We start from the raw sequence: 14940 nt of genomic DNA, 5'->3' as shown, positions 1-14940 counted from the left end.
CCCTCCATCTGCGTGGGTCCTGGGGGTGTGAGAGGGAGGGGGAGAGGAAAAGTAGAGGCGAGATGGGATCAGTGCCCCGAGGGGTGGCTGGGGGAGGGGAGGGGTTCCCACGCTCGGGAGGTGGGCACTGAGGAGGGGCACACAGAGGGCACACTGTGATCCCCTACCCACAGGAAGGGGATCAGTGGGGACAGGGAGGGAACCTCGGAGTATCAGAGGGAACTTGGCCAGTACTGCCCCTGCCCACTTGGGTCCCAGCAAGCCTGCTGGGGCCCCAGGCCTGAGCCTCCACTGTGAGGCCCCCTCCAGCTGTGCTGAGCCTAACCCCTGCCCCCCACCCCCCAGGGCTTTTCCAGTCCTGAGCCTAGGCCCTGCCCCTGCCTAAGTCTGCCCCTCCCCCACAGCCAAGGCCTTTTCCTGCTTTTATTCTTTTTCTTTTTTTCTTTTTGCTATTATGGTTCTGTTTTACTGTGTTGCTATTTCATTTTTATTTGTATTTTATCTAGTATATTTCTTATCTTTCTAACTTTATTTATTTTTTATTCTTTGTTATTGTTCTGCTCCTTTATTCTTTTTTTTTTTTTTTGGCCACACACCAGGTGGCTTGCAGGATCTTGGTTCACAGGCTGGGGGTTGGGCCTGAGCTCTTGTGGTGGGAGCACCGAGTCCAAACCACTGGCCTAACAGAGAACCTCAGACCCCAGGAATGTTAATCAGAGTGAGGTCTCGCAGAGGTCCTCATCCCCGCACCAAGAGCCAGCTCTACCCAGCTGCCTGCAAACTCCAGTGCTGGAAATCTCAGGTCAAACAACCAGTAAGACAGGAACACAGCCCCAACCATCAAAAATAATGAGACGACAAAAAAATATGTTACAAACGAAGGAACAAGGCAAAAACCTACAAGACCAAATAAATGAAGAGGAAACATGAAACCTACCTGAAAAAGAATTCAGAGTAATGATAGTAAAGATGATCCAAAATCTCGGAAATAGAATGGAGGCACGGACCGAGAAAATACAAGAAATGTTTAACAAAGACCTAGAAGAACTAAACAATAAATAAGCAGTGATGAACAACACAGTTACTAAATGAAAAATACACTAGAAAGAATCAATACCAGAATAACTGAGGCAGAAGAACAGATAAGTGACCTGGAAGATAGACTGGTGGAAATAATTGCTGAAGAACAGAAGAAAGAAAAAAGAATGAAAAGAATTGAGGACAGTCTCAGAGACCTCTGGGACAACATTAAACGCACAAACACTGGCATTACTGGGGTCCCAGAAGATGAAGAAAAAGAGAAAGGGTATGAGAAAATATTTGAAGAGATCATAGTTGAAAACTTCCCTAACATGGGAAAGGAAATAGCCACCCAAGTCCAGGAAACGCAGAGAGTCCCATACAGGATAAACCCCAGGAGAAACACACCAAGACACATATTAATCAAATTGACAAAAATTAAATTCAAAGAAAAAATATTAAAAGCAGCAAGGGAAAACCAACAAATAACATACAAGGGAATCCCCATTAGGTTATCAGCAGATTTTTCAGCAGAAACTCTGCAGGCCAGAAGGAAGAGGCAGGATATATTTAAAATGTTGAAAGGGGAAAACCTACAACTAAGATTACTGTACCCAGCAAGGATCTCATTCAGATTTAATGGAGAAATCAAAAGCTTCACAGACAAGTAAACGTTAAGAGAATTCAGCACCACCAAACCATCTCTACAACAAATGCTAAAGGAACGTCTCTAGGCGGAAACACAAGGAAAGAAAAAGACCCACAGAAACAAACCCAAAACAGTTACAAAATTGTAACAGGAACATACATATTGGTAACTACCTTGAATGTAAATGGATTAAATGCTCCAACCAAAAGACACAGACTAGCTGAATGGATACAAAAACAAGGCCCATATATATGCTGTCTACAAGAGACCCACTTCAGACCTAGGGAAACATACAGACTGAAAGTGAGGGAATGGAAAAAGATATTCCATGCAAACTGAAATCAAAAGAAAGCTGGAGTAGCATTACTCATATCAGATAAAATAGATTTTAAAATAAAGACTGTTACAAGGGATAAGAAAGGACACTACATAAGGATCAAGGGATCAATCCAAGAAGAAGATATAACAATTATAAATATTTATGCACCCAACATAGGAGCACCTCAATACACAAGGCAAATGCTAACAGCCATAAAAGGGGGAATCGACAGTAACACAATAATAGTGGGGGACTTTAACACCTCACTTACACCAATGGACAGATCATCCAGACAGAAAATAAATAAGGAAACACAAGCTTTAAATGACACAACAGACCAGATAGATTTAATTGATATTTATAGGATATTCCACCTGAAGGCAGTTGAAAACACTTTCTTCTCAAGTGCACATGGAACATTCTCCAGGATAGATCACATCTTGGGTCACAAATCAAGCCTCGGAAAATTGAAGAAAATTGAAATCATATCAAACATCTTTTCTGACTACAACGCTATGAGATTAGAAATCAATTACAGGGAAAAAACTGTAAAAAACACAAATACATGGAGGCTAAACAGTGTGCTGCTAAATAACCAAGAGATCACTGAAGAAAGCAAAGAGGAAATTAAAAAACACACAGAAACGAATGACAACAAAAACATAACAACCCAAACCTATGGGATGCAGCAAAAGCAGTTCTAAGAGGGAAGTTTATAGCAATTCAATCTCACCTCAAGAAACAAGAAAAATCTCAAACAATCTAACCTCACACCTAAAGCAACTAGAAAAAGAAGAACAAAGAAAACCCAAAGTTAGTAGAAGGAAAGAAATCATAAAGATCAGAGCAGAAATAAATGAAATAGAAATGAAGAAAACATTAGCAATGATGAATAAAACTAAGTTAGTTCTTTGAGAAGGTGAACAAAATTGATAAACCTTTAGCCAGACTTACCAAGAAAAAAGAGAGGGGACTCAAATCAATAAAATTGAAATGAGGGACTTCCCTGGTGGTGCAGTTGTTAAGAATCTGCCTTCAAATGCAGGGTTCGATCCCTGGTCAAGGAACTAAGATCCCACATGCTGAGGGGCAACTAAGCCCACGTGCTGCAACTACTGAGTCCGCACACCACAACTAGAGACCCCACGTGCTGCGAAAAGAGAGAAGCCCATGTGCCGCACCTAGAGAAGCCCACGCGCCACAACAAAGAGCCTGCAGGCTGCAACAAAAGATCCTGCATGCTGCAACAAAGATCCTGTACGCCACAACTAAGACCTGACATAAATAAATAAATAAATAATTTTTTTTTTTTTTTTTTTTTTGGTACGCTGGCCTCTCACCGCTGTAGCCTCTCCCGTCGCGGAGCACAGGCTCCAGACACGCCGGCTCAGCGGCCATGGCTCACGGGCCCAGCCGCTCTGCGGCATGTGGGATCTTCCCGGACCGGGGCACAAACCCGTGTCCCCTGCATCGCCAGGCCGACTCTCTACCACTGCGCCACCAGGGAAGCCCAATAAATAATTTTTAAAAAAATAAAAATTAAAAAAATTAGAAATGAAAAAGGAGAAATTACAATTGACACCGCAGAAATACAAAGGATCATAAGAGACTACTACAAGCAACTCTATGCCAATAAAATGGACAACCTGGAAGAAATGGACAAATTCTTGGAAAGGTACAACTTTCCAAGACTGAACCAGGAAGAATTAGAAAATATAAACAGACCTATCACAAGTAATGAAATTGAAACCGTAATTACAAATCTTCCAACAAACAAAAGTCCAGGACCACATGACTCCACAGGCGAATTCTATCAAACATTTAGAGAAGAGCTAACACCTATCCTTCTCAAACTCTTCCAAAAAATTGCAGAGGAAGGAACATTCCCAAACTCATTCAACAAGGCCACCATCACCCTGGTACCAAAAGCAGGCAAAGATATCACAAAAAAAGAAAAGTACAGGCCAATATCACTGATGAAAATAGACGCAAAAATGCTCAACAAAATACTAGCAAACAGAATCCAACAACACATTAAAAAGATCATACACCATGATTAAGTGGGATTTATCCCAGGGATGCAAGGATTCTTCAATATATGCAAATCAATGTGATACACCATATTAACAAATTAAAGAATAAAAACCATATGATCATCTCAATAGATGCAGAAAAAAATTCTGACAAAATTCAACACCCATTTATGATAAAAACTCTCCAGGAAGTGGGCATACAGGGAACCTACCTCAACATAATAAAGGCCATATACAACAAACCCACAGCAAACATCATTCTCAATGGTGAAAAACTGAAAGTATTTCCTCTAAGATCAGGAACAAGACAAGGATGTCCACTCTCACCACTACTACTCAACATAGTATTGGAAGTCCTAGCTAGAACAATCAGAGGAGGAAAAAGAAATAAAAGGAATACAAGTTGGAAAAGAAGAAGTAAAACCATCACTGTTTGCAGATGACATGGTACTATACATAGAAAATCCTAAAGATGCCACCAGAAAACTACTAGAACTAATCAATTAATTTGGTAAGGTTGCAGGATACAAAATTAACACACAGAAATCTCTGGCACTCCTATACACTAACAACGAAAGATCAGAATGAGAAATTAAGGAAACAATCCCATTCACCACTGCAACAAAAACAATAAAATACCTAGGAATAAACCTACCTAAGGAAGCAAAAGACCTGTACTCAGAAAACTATAAAACACTGATGAAAAAAATCAAAGATAACACAAACAGATGGAGAGATATACCATGCTCCTGGATTGTTAGAATCAATACTTTGAAAATGAATATACTACCCAAAGCAGGCTATAGGTTCAATGCAATCCCTATCAAAGGCATTTTTCACTGAATTAGAACAAAAAATTTTACAATTTGTATGGAAACACACAAGACCCCAAATAGCCAACGCAATCTTGAGAAAGAAAAATGGAGCTGGAAGAATCAGGCTCCTCAACTTCAGACTCTACTACAAAGCTTCAGTAATCAAGAAAGTATGGTACTGGCACAAAAAAACAGAAATGTAGATCAATGGAACAGGATAGAAAGCCCAGAGATAAATCCATGCACATATGATCACCTTATCTTTGATAAAGGAGGCAACAATATAAAATGGAGAAAAGGCAGCCTCTTCAATAAGTGGTGCGGGGAAAACTGGACAACTACATGTAAAAGAATGAAATTAGAACACTACCTAACACCATACACAAAAGTAAACTCATAATGGATGAAAGACCTAAATGTAGGACTGTACATTATAAAACTCTTAGAGGAAAATCACTCTTCGACATAAATCACAGCAAGATCTTCTATGACCCACCTCCTAGAGTAGTGAAAATAAAAGCAAAAATAAGCAAGTGGGACCTAATTAAAGTTAAAAGCATTTGCACAGCAAAGGAAACCATAGCAAGATGAAAAGACAACCCTCAGAATAGGAGAAAATATTTGCAAATGAATCAACAAAGGATTAATCCCAAAATATACAAACAGCTCATGCAGCTCAATATCAAAAAAACAAACAACCCAATCCAAAAATGGGCAGAAGACCTAAATAGACATTTCACCAAAGACATACAGATGGCCAAGAGGCAACATGAAAAGGTGCTCAACATCACTAATTATTAGAGAAATGCAAATCAAAACTACAATGAGGTTATCGCCTCACACCAGTCAGAATGGCTATCATCAAAAAATCTACAAACAGTAAATGCTGGAGAGGTGTGGAGAAAAGGGAACCCTCCTACACTGTTAGTGGGAATGTAAATTGATACAGCCACTATGGAAAACAGTACGGAGGTTCCTTAAAAAACTAAAAATAGAACTACCATATGACCCAGCAATCCCATTACTGGGCATATACCCTGAGAAAACCATAATTCAAGAAGTTACATGCACCCCAATGTTCACTGCAGCACTATTTACAATAGCCAGGACATGGAAACAACCTAAATGTCCATCAACAGATAAATGGATAAAGAAGATGTGGTACATATATATAATGGAATATTACTCAGCCATAAAAAGAAATGAAATTGGGTCTTTGTAGAGATGTGGATGGACCTAGAGTCTGTCATACAGAGTGAAGTAAGTCAGAAAGAGAAAAACAAATATCGTATATTAACGCATATATGTGGAATCTAGAAAAACGGTACAGATGAACCTATTTGCAGTATGGGAATAGAAATGGAGACATAGAGAACAGACGTGTGGACACAGGCAGGGAAGGGGAGGGTGGGATGAACTGGGAGATTAGGTCTGACATAAATACACTACCATCTGTAAAATAGATAGCTAGTGGGAACCTGCTATAAAGCACAGGGAGCTCAGCGAGGTGCTCTGTGATGACCTAGATGGGTGGGAAGTGGGGGGGTCCAAGAGGGAGGGGATATATGTATACATATAGCTGATTCACTTCATTGTACAGCAGAAACTAACACAACATTGTAAGGCAATAATACTCCAATAAAAAAAAATTTTAAATAAAGACTTCAGTAGGTAACAGTCCTCTTAAATTAAAAATTAAACAAGACATTTTGCATGGCAACTCTAAAATTTAACTACAATATTTTTCTTCCCATCATTAATTCACAAGTCCTAAGTAAGGAGTCCGAGGAGAGAAAGGTGTGGACTTAACTGGACTACAGAACACCACCCTAAGCCTTCCTTGAGTACACATCTCTCTGATTGCTACTTGTTGCCTTACAGTTGGATGATGAAATATATAGACATTTGTTGAACAAAATTAACCTCCAAGTTTAACTCGATACCTATTTTTTTCATTCTCTGAAAGGAAAACTTTTTCAAGCATTGTACTCAGCATAATGTAAACACAAGAAAACAGCTAATAATGCAATAAAACTAAGTGAGTCAATTTTGAAGCTCTCCATTCTTTCACACAAACTTGGAAATAGGGAGTGTTCCCTATTATGATTCCACAATTCTTTTTTAGTATAGTTCTAATAAATCTAGAGGCTAGCACGTAATTCATTTAGTTCTGAACAGAGATAAAAGTTATTAACTTGGGAATTCCCTGGCTGTCCAGTGGTTAGGACTCCACACTTCCATTGCTGGGGGCCCAGGTTCGATCCCTGGTCAGGGAACTAAGATCCCGCAAGTCCAAGGTGCAGCCAAAAAAAAAAGAAAGGTTATAAACCTTGCTTTAATGATTCAACATCTGAATGTGTAACATACACATTTATAATGTGCATCCTCCTTCTGGCTGCATTAGACACAAGTTATTTAGCATTTAGAGCCACCCACAACAGTGCTTTATACATTCATTAACCTCCAAATCTTCCATCATACTAATTCCCATTCTCAATTATCCCACTATCTGTTTTCCAACCTCCTCCCAGGCCAAAGGTACAGCTAGAGAAAGATCATTGTGCTCTCCTGGCTTACAAGTTCATATGCTTCCTGCTTTTCTATCGTCATTTAAGGTTATCACTGGCAAACTATAATCCTTTTACAGTACCCTCCAAAAGGGCTATTTCAAGTCTTCAAGCCTTTAATTCTACTTCCCCCTATTCTCAACCAATGAGGCTGTCTCCATACTTTAGAGAGCTTCCCAATCTCTACCTCAAGATCTGTTCATGAAATTATCTCCACTTCCCTCTTTCCCCTTATCTTTGCATCAAATGCCAACACACTTCCTTGCAGATCTTGCTCTCAGAATTATCTCATCTCCATTCACTGAATATCTCCAATTCTTCCCACTAACAAGCAACTCTTCTCTAACTTCTAATATGCATATATCTACCCTGAAAAATCAAAACTTAACCTTAATGCCCCTGTAGTAGCTCTCTATTTCTTATAACTTTCATATCAATATCTTTTGAAAAGCAAAATCTTTATATCTACAAGATTTTAGGAATCACTCTTACTGGTCATCTAGTCCACTAGTTCTAGACCTACAGAATCCTACCATTCTAATAGGTAGGAGGAAGCAAAAGACCCATCTCCCCTGAGGACACAGTTTACTGGAACTCTAACAAGGATTTCAGAGTTCTTTTTTTTTTTAATTTATTTGGCTGCATGGGGTCTTAGTTGTGGCACACAGGCTCTTTGTTGCAGCACGTGGGATCTTGTGTGGCACGCGAGCTTCTCTAGTTGCAGCAAGTGGGCTTCTCTCTAGTTGTAGCGTGTGGGCTCCAGAGCACATGGGCTCAGTAGTTGCACTGCGCCCGCTCCAGGGTGCCCGGGCTCAGTAGTTGCAGCACACGGGCTTAGTTGCCCCATGGCACGTGGGATCTTAGTTCCCTGACCAGGGATTGAACCCACGTCCCTTGCACTGGAAGGCAGATTTTTAACCACTGGACCACCAGGGAATTCCCTCTAACAAGTTTTTTATGGTTACAAGAATCTATTGTAACATTTTTGGAAGTAAATTTTATTTCAAGAGCTTAAAATTTTTTAAATTATGTATTAATAATCAAAAATGGTAGTATCATCAAGTATAAATTTAAACAGTTAAAATAACTTTTTTATAAAATATAAAGAATTAACCATTAAAAAAACACACAGAGAGAAAGCATGTTTGCAGGCAGCAGAAGAAAGAGCACTACCTATCTTGTATAAAAGCTCATTCTCTGATATTTATGCCCTGCATCTCTGCTACCATTCAACCCACACAGCCTCACTATCATCAACCACTTTCAGGCACTTCCCCTATTCAGCGAAGACTAAGCCAAGCTTCAAGCAAACTTTTCATAATCCTAAAAGATACATCTATTTAGATGATTCACCCAGCCTCAAAGTTCTTATACTTTCATTTCTATTCAACTTTAGCCACCCACTTCCAGTGGTACACTAAGTTCTTACACCACCTGAGACTGCTCTATCTTGGATATTTTAAATTCCAACTTGCCATTCCTTGATCATCTTTATTCTTTCATGAGCTTAACACCTCCATTTTCTCCCTCTGTTGGGCTCCTCACTTCTCTTCCTTCTATGCCCAGCCTGGACTCCATGGTGTATGCAGCAGCACCTCTGATTAGAATCCTCACTCTTTCCTTATAGCTAATCTAACCCAAAATCAGTGTTTCAAGCTCACTTTCTTCATTCCTATACCAAGATGGTTGAGCACAAGTAGAGAAAAATCATGAGTGACCCATCACAGAAATCCACGTCTATGGGAAAACTGACTTAGCCTCATTTCTACTCCCTTTTTTTAGGTGTTGAACATGAATCAGTCTGAGCCAATTAGGTTATTCTTACCCTCTGACAACAGTGATTGGTTCAGGGATAAGCTTTTGATCTGAGGCAATCTAATCAGAGTTAATATCTAGATTTGTATTGCTAATACTTAGAAAAAGATTCTCAAAATTATCAAGGAAGCATTTAGCTTACCTGGACCTTCAAGAGGAATCAACTTTAAGGTAAAGCTAATATCAGGTAAGCAAAACAAGATATGAAAGAAATCTGATCCTGATGATATCACTGAGCCACTGGTCCCAGACTGAAGCTAGTGAATCCCACTTAATCTCTCAACTTTCTGGTTATATGAACCAATAAACCTCCTTTTAGCAAAGCTTTCGATTGTGTTTTCTACTGATTACAAGCAAAAGAATCCTGATATGTAATATCTGGGTTGAGACTGACATCAACACATCATATTAATACCTTGGTTGATGTCCAAATGCCAATTTTAGTCTTAGTTCCCAGTTATCAGTAATCAGAGCTTTCTTCTTCTTCCTCTAAGCCAGTACCTAGCTCATAGCAGATGCTCAAAGGATATTTGTTGAACCACATTAGCAAGGCAGAACCTAGAACAGGCATCTGAGAGGGATTTATTATCCAATTTTGAACAATACTGCCTCCTAAGAGCTGTAAAACCAACTTCAAGACAGTGTTTCCCAAACATTTTTGGCTGCTTTCCACAATAAGCAGTGTATTTTATATCATGATCTGATACACACAAAATCTATATAATTGAAAATTAAAATTCAAAGAATACTTACCCCCTACTACATGCAAAGAACTCTGCTATTTTCTCTTCCATTTTTTTAAATGGCTCATGATTACCCATCAAATTCATTTCACACCGCTCACAAAGGTATGACCTATATATTGGAAAACGTGGTCCTAGGAGTTCTCTTAAATCAAAATGGGGAACTTCTATGATTTGCGAGTAAAAAGATCAGCCAGGGCAAACAACAAAAGAAAATAAAACACCTGGTCCAGGTACCCTTGCACACAGAGTAGGTCAAGAGCCTCTCAAGTAGTAATACCTCTTGTCTCTCACCCTTTCTAATCATGCAAGAATTAGACTTTCAGTGTTATTGCCTTGCTCAAATCATCACAGCGGTCCTCAGTAAGACTCAGACGTCGGACTAGAGTCAAGGCAAGGAATCCACTAAATGTACCAAACGCTGCAATGTGAGGTGTAAAATATTTCAAGCATACACACAATGACAACTATTTGTCAAAATTATGTAGATGTATCAGTTAATAAAAATACAAATTTATTTAAAAATACAAATACATGGAATTTATAGAAACACTCTATTACCATGTATTTCTCAAGAGTTAATAAAAATTTTTTTCTCTAAAACCTTTCCTTTTCTGAATAAATAAAAATTAAAAAAAAAAGAAATCCTCTACTACTGACAAGTTTATCTCTTTATAGACACACACAAAAGGTTCACACTAACTAACCTTCAAGCCTAATGTTTCCCCCACCCAGAATCCTTTTCTGTTCTCTCTACTAACCCAAACCCTACTTCTCTATGAAGGCGTGCCTTCACATCTCTTCCCTCTGTCTTCCTATAGATCTGTAGTCCACAGAAGTCATTTGACAGCATCACAAAAATAACTTTGTTGAATGTGTTGTTCAAATGTTAAAATACAAGAAACAATTGTAAAAGCACTTTGGCAGTTTCAAGGTCTTATTTTCTGAACAGCTTAAGGTTAAAAAAATAATAATAATAATAATAAAATAACTGACTGCTATCCCAAACCGAATGACAATCTTTAGGGATGTCCTATCTGGACACCATGGAAAATACTTCCTAAGTATTTTCCTATCTGGAAAATACTTTTTCAGGAAGCCCTTAGATTACTGTCATTCTCAGTTGCAGCATCATCAAAACAAGGTTACTATCATTTAGAGTGGATTTATACTTTGACAACACTTCATTTCTGGTTTTTGAAGTTATTTGGCTCTGTTGTCTATAAGGTGTAAAAATATCCAAATATATAAAGCTGAAAGACCCAAATTAGACTGGAGACATTTTAAATTATTTGAAAATAAAATACCATTTTCTGCAAGACGTTTTCTAAATTTTTCATGTTTTAAATTTGATTCAAAAAATTTCAGCTGATGGGAATTCCCTGGCGGTACGGTGGTTAAGGACTCGGCACTTTCACTACCAGGACCCGGGTTCGATCCCTGGTCAGGGAACTAAGAGCCACACTGCATGGCCAAAAAAAAAAAAAAAAAATTTCAGCTGAATGTTAAACATATTATATCCATATATAAATATATTTTTAAAGTGTATAATACTTTACTGATGACTATAGTTACAATGTCGCTAGACACTCTTAAAAGACCCTCTCTTTACCCATCACTGGTGGTGGAACACATCAGTGTGAGTAAGATGCAGACAACTTAATGGGCATTTGTTAGGATTTCTCCAAGTTTATGGGCTTTGAAAGCATTTAGGAGCTTAAATCACTTCAACTGCTGAAAAGCAATGAAAACTCTACGCCCAGATGAAATCAAAGTATTTAGTTTCTGGGTACACTTTTTTCTTAAAATAATATTTGAGGCCTTGAGAAATGCCAGGATGGCGTAGTGGAAAAAAAGCTTGAGAATAAGAGATCTTAGCTATAATAGTAATTGCTAACATTTATTCAGCCTTCACTTCACATAAGCCAAACATTACACTAAATCCTTTATGTGAATTATTTTGTTTAATCCACGCATCAATCTTAAATAGATATTACTATTATTAATATTATCACCATCCCCAATGTACAGTTCAGATACTGAGCTTTTGAAGGGTAACAAGTCCAAAGTCGTAAGTGGTAGAGCAGGGACGCAAACCCAAGTGTTCTTGCTACCTCGAAGCGGCACCTGGATGTAGTTAAATCCTTGCTTTTAGCCAATACTTCACTAATCTGGCTTTCTGACTTTGTGCAAGTTATATATCCACTCTGGACCTCAGTTTTCTCATCTGTAAAAATAAATCAACGAATGCTAATGTTCCTTCCAGTTCTGCCTAACTTCAATATTATCAATCTTACAATCTCCCTGAGCGTCAACCAGCCAGTGTCATTCCTTCTTCTAATTGAACTCAACTGAAAAAGCATTTACGAACCCACTAGGTGTCCGGCCTTGTGGTAGGCCGTTGCCTAGGTCCCCGACTCTGCTCCCGCCACTAGATGCCAACAGGCCCCCTTTCCACCCGCAAATCCCCTGAACCCGCTGGGGTCCTTTCTCCTCCGAAGCCCCTCCCGGCACACTCCCGCCGCTGGGCCAGCCGCAGCTCTGGCTCCCAGAAGAGCTCACCCTTCAGGTGGTTTCCGCTGCCTGGCGCCGAGGGACCCCGCGGCCCCGCTGCCTTGTCCCCCGGAGGGGTCGTATGGAGTGACCCCGTCTGCGACCTTTCGACAACTCTGCCTTTCGTCATGGCTGCTGCAGGGAAGGTGGAGGAAGCGGGGTGATGCCGCGGCCCCTTAACAACAACTACGCGGCAGGCTCTTTACAACACCCAGGGGCCACAGCCACAGCCACTTCCGGGACGACGACCTCACCTGAGACGACCTCAGGCCCGCAAGCACAGTAACACTAAGCCCGGACCCGCAGCGCCTACTCGGACTAGGCTCCGCCCCGCACCGCCCCCGAGGATAGCGCGCTCGCGCCCGCCCAGTAACCGCGAGACTAGTCAAGGTCCCCTTCCGCCCCACTTGCTGCCCCGCCCCGCTCCATGACTGCGCGGAGCATGCGCAGTCACGGTACCGGAGTCAGCGGGTGTGACTCAGAGACGCAGGCATCCAACGCGCAGCTCTAATTATCCGGAAGTGCGATCTCAGAGACTGTAATGCCTTTGTCCTGGCGACCGGAAGTGCCCGGGAATGATTAGTTGGAGTTTCGTGGTGGATGCTGAGTCAGCTGACTCCCTTCTCTACCAATTCGAGAATCTGTCTCGAATCTGGAGGGGCTAGACAATGCTTGCTCTGAAGATGTTGGAAAACATAAAGCCTGAGCCGAATCCACCGAGATTCAGGAAACTAAGGCTCAAGGAGCCCGTAATCTGTGAAGGTCACAGGGTGGCAGAAATCGGTTTAGAATCCAGTTTTCTTGTTCCCAAGCCAATGCTTTCCCACGTCATCGCCCTGCCACCCCTCATTTGTAAATCCAGGTCAGCATATTTATCTTTTCCTTTCTCAGATCCCAAACGTACCTTTTTTGGCGTTTACTTTTTCCACTCCTACCTCTCAGAGCAGTATTCAGCTTACTCACTGGTGAATGTATTGGAATTCCCTCTTAAGTAACTTGGTAATGTGTATAAAAATACTGATTGTTCCTATCCAGTAATTAAATTTCTAAGAAGCTATTCTGTGGGAATAAACATGCAGAGGGAGTTATTCCTAACGGGATTATTTCTTAGTATAATAGTAAATGGGGAAGCAATCTAAAAACCCAACACCAAAGAATGGTTAGGTAAATGATGGGAGAACCATTCAGTGGAACTGTTTTATGTACACATCCTCTGCCTACTTATATTAACACCTTCAGTGACCACTCTAAGAGGTAGCTTCCCATTTAATTCCTTCATGGTCGTTATTAAAAGCAATAATTATTTGGATTATTTTACTTGTTTATTGTCTGCCTCCACCTCTAGAATGTAAGCTCCATTAAGGTAAGGGGCCTTGTCTTTTTGTCCACCATTGTATCCCCCAGGAGATGCCAGTGCCAACACCTAAGAGGGCATTCAATAAATATGTTGAATAGATTTTCAACCGTAAAAAATGACGAAGAGGGGCTTCCCTGGTGGCGCAGTGGTTAAGAGTCTGCCTGCCAAGGCAGGGGACATGGGTTCAAGCCCTGGTCTGGGAAGATCCCACATGCCACGGAGCAGCTAAGCCTGTGAGCCACAACTACTGAGCCCATGTGCCACAACTACTAAAGCCCACACGCCTAGAGCCTGTGCTCCGCAACAAAAGAAGCCACTGCAATGACAAGCCCATGCACCACAATGAAGAGTAGCCCCCGCTCGCTGCAACTAGAGAAAGCCCGCATGCAGCAACGAAGACCCAATGTAGCCAAAAAAAAAAAAAAAATACCCAGAGACTAATAATGTGGATGATGCTTATTCAGAAACAAATTCCAAGAGATAACTATAAAAAACAAAACAAAAATATTAGAAGGAATACATAAGCAAGTAAATTTATATCTTTGGAATAGAGGTCTTCTTGAGCAAGATGCAAAACTATTAACTTAAACCCTTGATATATTTTACTAAAAAAAACCTTTTAAGCACCAAAAAATAAACTGTAGGAACAGACTGAGAAAAAATATTTGTCACGTAAATAAGAATTACTACAAATCAATAAGAAAAGCACAACTCAGCAGAAAAGTGGACAAGATATGAATAATAAATTCATAGAAGAAAAATTAAATAGCCAACAAATTAGGAAAAGATGAACAAGTTCATTAATACAGTGTGATGACACTGAGAGGTGTATAGATTGCAATAGCAGAAGAGAGGAGTGTCTAAATTAGAATGGAGCTGCAGTGAAGGTCTCCTAAGGAGAATGATTATTAAACAGATTTAAAGGATGAGAGGGAATTAACAAAGGAAAGGAGGAGAAAACAGCTTTTGTGAACAGCTTTGTTTTTTTATTATTATTATTATTTATTTATTTATTTTTGGCTGCATGGGGTCTTCGTTGCTGCACGCTACTCGTTGCAACGCACGGGCT

The 14940-nt window shown here is 40.1% G+C and overlaps 1 protein-coding gene across 1 annotated transcript in view; it reads right to left on the bottom strand.

Moving 5' to 3' along the window:
- Window positions 1–12825, bottom strand: part of TMEM41B (transmembrane protein 41B) — a 30683-nt gene extending 17858 nt beyond the window's left edge. The window contains exons 1-2 of the mRNA XM_079929756.1: window positions 12769–12825; window positions 12524–12649 (exon numbers count right to left, since the gene is read on the bottom strand). Coding sequence (XP_079785882.1) covers window positions 12524–12644 — 121 coding nt within the window. The 5' untranslated portion in view covers window positions 12645–12649; window positions 12769–12825. The remainder of the gene's footprint in view (window positions 1–12523; window positions 12650–12768) is intronic.
- Window positions 12826–14940: the final 2115 nt, after the last annotated feature.

The sequence above is a fragment of the Stenella coeruleoalba genome (genome assembly GCF_951394435.1).
Source record: "Stenella coeruleoalba genome assembly, chromosome: 8".
Taxonomy (NCBI): Eukaryota; Metazoa; Chordata; class Mammalia; order Artiodactyla; family Delphinidae; genus Stenella; species Stenella coeruleoalba.
The sequence above is the reverse complement of the archived record's forward strand: the minus strand, read 5'-3'. Positions and strand labels throughout refer to the sequence as shown.